The 10,502-nt window shown below is 50.3% G+C and overlaps 1 protein-coding gene across 1 annotated transcript; it reads left to right on the forward strand.

Annotated features, from left to right (window-relative positions):
- Positions 1-558: 558 nt before the first annotated feature.
- Positions 559-1,491, forward strand: LOC309447980 (olfactory receptor 14J1-like; the record flags this gene model as incomplete). Its single annotated transcript, XM_082069127.1, has 1 exon — positions 559-1,491. One exon carries the CDS (start codon positions 559-561, stop codon positions 1,489-1,491), a length of 933 nt encoding a protein of 310 aa, XP_081925253.1.
- Positions 1,492-10,502: the final 9,011 nt, after the last annotated feature.

Consider the following 10,502-nt stretch of genomic DNA (forward strand, 5'->3'; position numbering starts at 1 on the left):
CAGAAAGGTGCCAGCCCAGGGCAGCTGGAGCAAGACAGAGGGACAGAGCAGCTGCCCTCACTCTGCACTGACCCACAGGCACCCTCTGGTCTCGCAGGACTCACTCTGTTCTCCCTGAGTGCAGCAGAAATGCTGAGGGTTTCTGACACCCAACAACACTCTGCAGTGAATGTGGGGGGAGATGTAAAAATACCTCGAACTCTTAAACTACCTTCACCATCTCTGTTCCCTGTCACTGGGAAAGCAAGTGCTGGCAGCCCTTCTGTATTAGCAGAACCAAGATAGTCCCCACCATTCCTGTGGCCCCGCTTCTGCCCAGATGGACTGACTTAACGAGAGCCCATGGGCAGATGCCCTGCTCTTGGTTGCTCATTTTCCAGCACCGAACAGGGCTCCAGGCACAGTGCTGAAGAATGTTCTCCTAGAAAATCAAAAGGGTGTCTATGTGTGACAGGGGAGGGTCTATGGGAGTTGGTTTGATTTTTGTCAGAGAACACTTCCTTGGCTTCACACTGTCTTTTTTTTCTCATGACAGCGCCCCATGTTCAGGAAAAGCAAATGTCCAACAGCAGCTCCATCACCCAGTTCCTCCTCCTGCCGTTCACAGACACACGGGAGCTGCAGCTCTTGCACTTCTGGCTCTTCCTGGGCATCTACCTGGCTGCCCTCCTGGGCAACGGCCTCATCATCACCACCATAGCCTGGGACCAGCACCTGCACACCCCCATGTACTTCTTCCTGCTCAACCTCGCCCTCCTCGATCTGGGCTCCATCTCCACCACTCTCCCCAAATCCATGGCCAACTCTCTCTGGGACACCAAGGTCATTTCCTATGCAGGGTGTACTACACAACTCTTTCTGTTTGTCTTTTTAGCTTCAGCAGAATATTCTCTTCTCACCATCATGTCGTACGACCGCTACGTTGCCATCTGCAAACCCCTGCACTACGGGACCCTCCTGGGCAGCAGAGCTTGTGTCCACATGGCAGCAGCTGCCTGGGCCACTGGGTTTCTCTATTCTCTGCTGCACACAGCCAATACATTTTCACTGCCCCTGTGCAAGGGCAATGCCCTGGGCCAGTTCTTCTGTGAAATCCCCCAGATCCTCAAGCTCTCCTGCTCACACTCCTACCTCAGGGAACTTGGGCTTCTTGTGGTTAGTATATTAGTAGTATTTGGCTGTTTTGTGTTCATCGTGGTGTCCTATGTGCAGATCTTGAGGGCCGTGCTGAGGATCCCCTCTGAGCAGGGACGGCACAAAGCCTTTTCCACCTGCCTCCCTCACCTGGCCGTGGTCTCTCTCTTTGTCAGCACTGCCATGTTCACCAACCTGAAGCCCCCCTCCATCTCCTCCTCATTCCTGGATCTGGTGGTGTCTGTTCTGTACTCAGTGGTTCCTCCAGCAGTGAACCCCCTCATCTACAGCATGAGGAACCAGGAGCTCAAGGATGCCCTGTGGAAACTCATTTCCCCTTTTTTTCTGAAGCAATAAACTGGCCGTCTTTTTCTATATAGGAATTTTAATGTAGCTAATTAGAAGCCCAGCCTGTCAACTGGATTTTTTGGTGTTGTTGGTTGTTTTCTTATTGTGATAATGTTTCATTCCCTTTTTAATTCACTGTTGGCTTTTCTTTTATAACTGTTGGCTGCTTAAATGAGCAGCAGTGCTCTCCTTGTCTCTAAACAGAATAAAGGGCTCTTTAGTGACTTGTTTCTCACTATATCCTTCCTGCAAAGACTATTTGGAGCTGCAGAGACAGATCCTGTGCGTGGGTGGAGGGGAAAACAGCCCTGGCATGTCAGCCCTGCCAGGGAGCAGCAGCGCTTGTTCTTCCAGAGCTGTTCTGGTTCCACTCCCACACTCTCCCTCTCATCCCTGGTGTTGGTGCAAGGCCTGAGTGCTCTGGCAGCTTGGTCACCGTCCTGCTGTGTGTCAGTCCTGTGGGCGCAGGCAGGGACAGGCAATGGGCACTGCTGTCACAGAGCTGGCCTCACTACAGCCTTTCCAGATAGAAAGGTGATCTCCTCAGGGCAATACACAATGGTTTATATCTTCAAGCATATGCTTACGATAGTGTCCCACAGATTCAAACACCAGTGTACAGCTGAACAGTGTGTGTGTGCAGGGCTGGCACTCAGCAGTGTCCTCTCACAGCCAGGCTCCTGCCAGAGACCTGCAGGACCAGCAGAGCAGGGGCTGGGCTGTGCCCCTGTGCACTGGACACCCCACAGAAACTGCCCCAGGACATCGTCATGGACTGGCCCCTCTTAACCATCATTTCTAGCTCTGGCCTCTCTCCCCCACTCACAGAGGTTGTTCTTCCTTTCATGGAGGGACACGGAATGAGTAGGTCAGAAATTCATGTCTGCATTGTTCAGATGAGATGTGTGCATGCACATCACGGATGTGAGGTGAGAAGAACCAGGTGAACACTAACGACACCAGCTATTCCTGGGGGTTCCAGGTGCATCATCCCTCGTGAAGCGTGGCATGGAAAGCAAGTCTGGGACCCTGTGTCCGGACTTGCACTGAAGAAAGTATTCACCCAGAAGCCACATCCTTTTGCTCTGGTACTTCAGTCCTGGTGCTCATCACATGTCCTTAAGACAAACTTATGCACCCCTCTTGTCAACCTTACCCCAAACGTCACCCCTAGACAAGGCTCATGAGCTGGGGCTGAACTGGAGAACTGAGGTCCAGCTGTGACCACAGGAAGGACAAGGCCTGTCCTGGGTCCTCTAAAGGGCTGGCAGCCTCTGTGATCTCCACCAGAAAAGGCAGCATCAGGAAACTGTAGACCATCCCCATGCCCATTGGAGGCCCTTAGGAAGAGTTCCTCTCTCCAAATATCCAGCCCAGCTTGTTGCTGCATGAACAGCCAGCAGAAACTGCCCCTGAACCCTCATTCCAGACCCCATCTCCTCCACCCATACAGGCAGTGCTCTCCCCCTTGGCACTGAGGTGGTTCCAGGGACCCAAGAGACACCTGTAGGAGGAGATGTTGGGTGGGGATATGGTGTCCTTCAGTGTTCCTCATGGTGCCTCCTGCTGGGCCTTGTGCCACTGGTCACAACCCTCTGAGCCTGGATGTTCAGCCAGTTCTCAGTGGTGCTAAACAGGAACATGCCCATGAGCACATTGGGCTGCACTGGGAGGAGCGTGGCCACCCAGACAAGGGCAGTTATTGTCCATCGTGACTCAGCACTGGTGTGGTCACATCTGGAGCCGTGTGTCCCAGTGTGAGGTTCCCCATTCTGGAGGAACGGGAGGAGCTGCCATGTGGCCAGAGAAAGTCTGGGTCATGTGTGGAGTAGTAGTAGTAGTGTGCACTACTGGTGTACTACGCACAGTGTGTAGCCTGGTGAAATGGAGCCTGAGGAAACGTGCTGTTTTTACTGAAATTGAGATAATTTTCTTCATGCATTTTGAACCTCTCTCCTTCACAGCCAGTACAGTCTTTTGTTTAGATTTCCTGTGAGAATAATGAGATAACGCTGTTTCTTCCCTGAGATAGAGTTCATTTTGTCTTTTAGCAGCTTTACAGTGTTTGCCATTTGCTATGAAAGGAACGTCAGAACTCACTGACATCTTGGCTGTTGTCAGGGAAACCAAGGACTTCTTTGGCCATCCAGCTGTGGATGCAGATTGGCAGGAGGGGACACAGACAGGACAGCACCTGGATTGACATGCAGGCTGATCCATGAAATACTCCCTATGATTAGCGTCATGCTCAGTCTAAAGCTGGAGCCGGCTTTTAGGGCTTGTTACATCCGTTACTTTGGGTTTTCCAGCTGGTTTGGTCAGTTCCATTCAGAAGTTTCATTCTGTCAGGAGTTCGATGTCAGTTCGGCCTTTTGCTGTTCTGCCATTTTGCTGTTGGCCTTTGGGCCTTTCTGCCTGTTGCCCTTTTGCTCTCTCTCGCTGGGATGGGCTGTTCAGGACAAAGGTGCTCCCTTCTGCAGGACTGGCTGCTCCGTCTGACTGGAGTTACACGAGGGATAGCACTGAGTATATTTTCTTAATTTCATTTATCTATTTCTATTTAATTTACCTGGACTATTGTCAGTGAAACCAAGGATTTCTCTGGAGTCCAGCTTCAGGTGCAAATTGGCAGGAGGGGACACAGAAAGGACAGCAACTTGATTGACATCCAGATCAATCAACGAGCTATTCTCTACCATTAGCGTCATGCTCGGTATAAAGCTGGAGATGCCTTTTCCAGCCCATTAGTTTTGGTTTTCCGGCTGCTTTGCTTAGCTCTGTTCGGAAGTTCCATTCTATTGGGAGTTCAGTGTTAGTTCAGTTTTATGATGTTTTGCTGTTTTACAGTTGGCCCTTGGGCCTCTCTGCCTTTTGCACTTGTACTTTCTCTTGCTGGGATCAGCTGTTCAGGACCAGGGTGCTCTCTTCTTTTGGGCTGCCTGTTCAGCACAATGGGAGTTCTGTGGGGGATGGCACTGAGTACTATATATTTTACTTTATGTGTATTTTAGTATAAGCATATTAGTAGTAGTAGTGTATTATTTTCATTGTCTTATTATATTTTTTTCTAAACCCACAAGTTTCTCCCTTCGCATTCAGTTCTCTCCCCTGTCCCACTTGGGGACTGGGAGCAGGATGTGAGAAGCTCTCATGGTCTCAGTTGGTGGCTGTGGTAAAACCATGACAAGAAAGGGTTATTTTATTTTACTATTTTAGGTAGAGGGAACAGCATGTGAAAGGAAAACTATCAGAAACTGCAGCTCTGGAGGCCCAGAGTGGAGCTCAGGATCAAGAAATGTCATTCTGAGCACAGTGCTGTGGTCATTCAGAAGGACTCTGGATCAGCCATAACTTTGTGTTTCAAGGAACAGCTGGTGAGGATGGAGAGACAGCAGCACAGGTGGGGACACACTGGGGTGAGAACAAGGTGGGGAAGCGCATGGGGTGTCTGCAGCCTGTGGGGAAACAGCCACAGGTCTGAGACAGTGCAGGATGGACCATGGTGGAGATGGCCAAGGGCGCTGGCAAGACTGGATGTCCCTGAAAGAGCCAAGGTCTTTGTCCCCTTGGCTATGGCTGATGTCCCTGCCAGCGACGCCTAAGAGGAGACACATGGTTGTCATGGCCATGGCACCCCATCGCCTCCTTGCACCCCCAGGGAGTGTCACACCATTGTCCTGCACTGGGCATCACACTCCCCACAGCCCCAGGAAGAGCCCTGAGCCACACATGAGGGACAGGATCTCCCTTCCCGGGGCAGGGGCTCAAGGCTTGGCCATTGTCCTTCATCAAACAAACCAAGGGCTTTCTCAGCATCAGAGCTGCTGCACTTTGCCTTTGCCTGATGCAATCACTGCCTCCAATTATCTGCTCTAACGAGTCCCTGGGGAGGCTTTGTCAGTAACAGCCCTCAGTGGGGCCCATTAATGCTTCAAGGTACTTTGGAGTTTGCTTCTGGCTTGGACTTCTTGAGGAGATTCTTCAGTCTGTGCTTGGTATCTGAGGTTCATGGACTCAGCACCAAATACGCCATGGGGCTCATTAAAACACAGAAAGCCCTAACGAGCAATGTCCCTTTCTGTAATTTCATTCACACCTTCAAGACTTGTAGAACTAACTGGAGAGGTTTCAATGGGACACTTGCTGATGAAGGTTTCAAAGAAGATTTAATGAAGGAGGTTTATTATTTCAAGGTTGTTTTCTGTCATTTTACAGCGTATAGAAGAAGTGACAGCAGCATTCTACACTGGACATTGATCCCGAGGGTCTCCTGGAGACATCTGGACAGGCAGGAGAACAGTCCCTTGAGGCTGGACACTGTATGGACAACCTGGCTCCTCACCCCCACCCCCAGTCTGCCGGTTCCCTCATTGGCCACCAGAGATTGCATCACTTTTCCTACATCAGACTTCTCCACTGAGCTCTGCAGGAGATGCTGCAGCTCCTGTGCACCAGCTCTACCTGCTGTCTTGTGCAAACACTGCACAGTTTAATAAACAGCAAAACACTTTCCTCATGTGTGTGTGAAAGCTGGATCTGATGAGGTCCAGCATCCACAAGGGACACCCACACAAGAACTGGTTTAGACAGAGAGATAGGAGAGGATCGAAATAAACACAATGAACGTGTTGACTGCCATGTTAATTAGAGCTCTGAAGAATGGGGCAAGTTTGTAACTCCCTGAAGCTCAAAGCAGAAACCAGACAGTTGAGAGGCAACTGAATGACCAAAGAGCAGGTGGAGGAGAAACCTGAGAGCAGTGGAAAGGGTAAACATCCAGACAGTGCTGGAAAGTTGTCCTTGGACAGGAACATTTAATCAGGAGAGGTGGGAACCCCTGAATGACGAGGGAAATGAAATAATAGAGTGTTGGAAATAGAAGTACAGGGGAAGACCAATATTTCTTCTCCTACCCTTAGTACATCAGTCATCAGCTGTCTCACCATAAACAGCCAGGGCCATTTTAGGGGCCCAGTGTACCTGAGGTGCTGGCCTGGGATTGGCATCTATCACACAGGACCTAGAGAGACCAGAGCACCTTGCAGTGCAGGTGGAGCCTGGGCAGGGGTTCCCGGGGCATCTACACTGGCACCAGGTGTTTGTGTCCCTGGAGCTAAAGACATTTGTGTGCTAAATCCATGCCCAGTTCTGGAAAACTCTTTCCGTTTCCAAAAAAAGAAACCAAAGCAAAGAAAAATAAAGTATGTTGACACCTTCCTTTCCTTTGAATCTTTGTCTTCAGTTCTTCTTATTTTAATATTCATTGTCATTAACTTACATCTGATAGGCCTAAAAACATTAGGCCAAGATCATGTTGTGTCTTGCACAGCGCCCCACGCCCTCTGAACCTTCCCTGCCCAGCACTCCTCACACTTTGCCCAGAGTGTCACACTGAGGTGTTGGCTGGTTCACTGGCTGAGATGTTGGTTTAGATGGTCACCTACAGCACAGGTGGATCCTGCCCCATCATCGCCTGCTCTGCTCCAGTCTGAAACAGAGCCCAACATCACAATGGGATCACAAGAGAACTGAGGATGAAAGGGCCTCAGGAGTCTGCAGTCCAACTTGTCACAAACTGGGTCACACCAAGGTGTTCAAGCCTTGATTCAATCAGAGCTTTAGCAGGACTAGAGAAGTGATCATCCCTTTGTACTGGGCACTGGTGAGGCTGCACCTTGAATCCTGGGGTCTGGCCCCTCATGGCAAGGAAGACATTGAGGTGCTGGAGAGAGTTCAGAGGAGGGTGACAAGGCTGGTGAAGGGTCTGGAGCACCAGTCTCAGGAGGAGCGGTTGAGGGAGCTGGGGCTGTTCAGCCTTGAGAACAGGAGGCTGAGGGGAGACCTTATTACTCTCTACAGCTGCCTGAAAGGAGGTTTTATCATGGTGGGTGTTGGTCTCTTGTCCCAAGTAGCAAGTGATAGGACAAGAGGAAATGGCCTTAAGTTGCACATGGGGAGGTTTAGATTGAATATGAGGAAAAAATTGTTCAGGGAAAGGGTTTTAAAGCAATGGAGCAGACTGCCCAGTGAGGTTGTGGAGTCCCCACCACTGAAGGTGTTTAAACCACAGATAGATGGGGCTCTTAGGGACATGGTTTAGTGCCATATTTGGGTTATGGTTGGACTTGATGACCTTGAGGGTCTCTTCCAACCACAATTATTCTATGATTCCATGATAAGTCATTTATGATATTTTCTTTCTCAGAGGACCATGCAGCCTCCCTGAGAGCCAGGACTTTTCTGAGGTGTTTGGGAGACGTCTCACGGTCACACCAGCCAGTTCCACCAGCCCCTGTCTGTCCCTTCCCAGACCAAACCTTTTCTCCATATCCCAACATTTCAGGTGGGTTTCTGGGACACAGCAAATGTTGTCCAGGTCCTCTGGGCCTGTTCAGAGAGAGCAGCTTGCCAACATGTTGATGGGCTATCTGTGCAACTAAAAGCTTTTCTGACCTTTTTTTCTCAAAGTCCCACTTGTACCGAACCTTTCTGGTCCTTGAGCTGTACATGAGGGGATTGATCAGGGATGTGGGGAAGGTGTAGAAAAAAGGCTTTGCCAAACTGTCTTGGGAGGGCTGTTCTGGGCATCCCACAGTCCAGGATGAGGGTGCTGGAGAAAACAGTGGCATTGGTGGGAGGTCCAGGAGGAGAAGGCCTTGTGCCTGTCTACACTGGGGTAGAGCAGTGATGCATTCATGGGATGCCCATGTGAACAGGAAGGGGACAAATGGCTCCAAAATGCACTCCAGCCAGTTCTTTACCCATCGCAGACACACCATCCAGGCCATGAGCTGCAGCTTCTCCAGGAGATGCTGTGGGATACGGTGTCAAAGGCTTTACTGCAGTCTAAGGACACAACACCCACAGCCCGTGTGGTGGATTCACTCCCCACGACAGACTTTCCCTCATCTGCTCAGCCGGTCACCTTGTCACAGAAGGAGATCAGGCTGGTCAAGCAGGACCTGCCTTTCATCCAGCCATGCTGATTTGGCCCTTGTGGTTCAGTGTGTGAGCAGATCAAACTAAGCTGGTTGCATCAAATATATCCAATAGATTTCCTATCAAGGGTTTGAGTGGAGAAACGTTCCTCAGAGGAGCTGCTGTATTTACGCTGTGGCATTTTACATCTCTGCTTCTGCCTCTGATTTTTTCTTCTTCCTCTGTCTATTCTGACGTGAAAGAGCTCTCCAAGGAAAAGACCCCTGAACACCATCTCTGTCCCACTGACCTTTATGGCACCCCAAGGAATAGCTGATGGCATTTGTGCTCCCTTGGGTTCATCTCACAACATGCACACAGTGGAAATGCACATGATGTGTATGTTTACAACTCATCTGCACAATGAAAACAGGGACTTTTGACCTAGTATTACATAGAATCATAGAATGTCCTGAGTTGGAAGGGACCCACACAGATCATCGAGTCCAACTCCTGTCCCCGCACAGGACACCCCACAGGTCACACTGTGTGTCTGAGGATGTTTTCCATTCTCTTTTTGATCACTGTCAGTCTTGAGACCATGACACCTCCCTGGGGAGCCTGTTCACTGTCCAGCACCTCTGTGTGAAGAACCTTTTCCTCATGTCCAACCTGACCCTCCCCTGGCACATCTTCTGCCATTCCCTTGGGTTCTGTCTCTGGTCACCAGAGAGAATAGATCAGTACCTTCCCTTCCTTCTCTGCTTGTGAGGAAGCTGTAGCCACTATGAGGTCTCATTTGAGTCTTCTCTTCAGCTCTGATGCTGAGAAAGCCCTTGGTTTGCTTTCTGAAGCAGAAAGGAGAAGCCATGAGCTCCAGGCAATGGGAAGGGGGACCCTGTCCCTCACACACGGCTCAGGGCTCTTCCTGGGACCGTGGGATGTGGGTGTTGAAGGCCCAGGGAAGGACAACACTGGGACAACTTCCAGCTTCCCCATGGGGCTGCAAGGAGGCACCTAGGCCCCAGTGCCATGAGGACAACATGTCTTCTCCTGGGCCTCAGTGGCAGAGACAACTGCCCTGGCCAAGGGGACACAGACCTGGGTTCTGTGGGTCCCTTCCAGCCTTACAAGGCCCTTTGCAATCTCCACCACAGGCTCTACACGGTGCTACCCCTGCCCCTCTTTCCCTGCAGGCTGCAGACACCCATCTCGCTTCCCCACCTGCTCTCACCCCAGCATTTCTGCACCTTCACTGCTGTGTCTGCACCCTCACTGGCTGCTCTTTGGCACACAAACCATGGGCTGATCCAGCTCCTTCTAGGTGACCTCTTGCCCCACAGCACTGCCCTTCCAGTGACATTTTTACTCCTGATATCCTGTCTCCACATTCCACGTTGCAGTTTGTGACTCTTTTTTTCTCCTCGTTTTTCATGCCAACAAGGAAAACTCGACCATGTCAGAAACTGCCCTTCAAGCTGGGAACACAACCCATTAGTCTCTTTGTGGTCTTCCACCTCAACAAAGACAAATAACCTCACCATGATCTCCTAAATCCCATGAGTGCTGCTGGCCTTTCAGCATCTCTGATACACATGGTCATGTTCCTGCTGCTGTCCCGTCATGTTCTCAGGTGGGATGGACATGACAACCCATCTCCAAGGGCTCTTCCTGGGTAGGGCCTGTGGGCACTTAGGCAGAGGTTCTTTCCCAGCCATGTCCCTGCTGCTGGGCTGTCACCTCCAGACACAGAACTGACCTCACTGTCCCCTTCACAGCCACATGATTCTGACTGGATCATGAGTGTCTGAGACACAACTGACCTCCTGATACCACACTTGTCCATCCCCCTAGTCAGCATCCCAGACCTGACCAAGACTGATGTGTGTTCTACATCATCCTACACCTGCCCTTCTTTCCCACAGGCTGTAGACACCCATCTCACTTCCTCACCTTTTTCAAATTTGTCAAATATATTTCCTACTAACAATGTGAGTGAAAAGCACTCTTAACTGGAAATGCTGTATTTAAGTTAACACCTTCTGTATCTCCTCTTCTGCCTTTCTTTTTTTTTTGTTGGTTTTTTTTTTTTTTTTTGCTAT

Source organism: Streptopelia decaocto (assembly GCF_964273445.1).
Source record: "Streptopelia decaocto genome assembly, chromosome: 19".
Taxonomy (NCBI): domain Eukaryota; kingdom Metazoa; phylum Chordata; class Aves; order Columbiformes; family Columbidae; genus Streptopelia; species Streptopelia decaocto.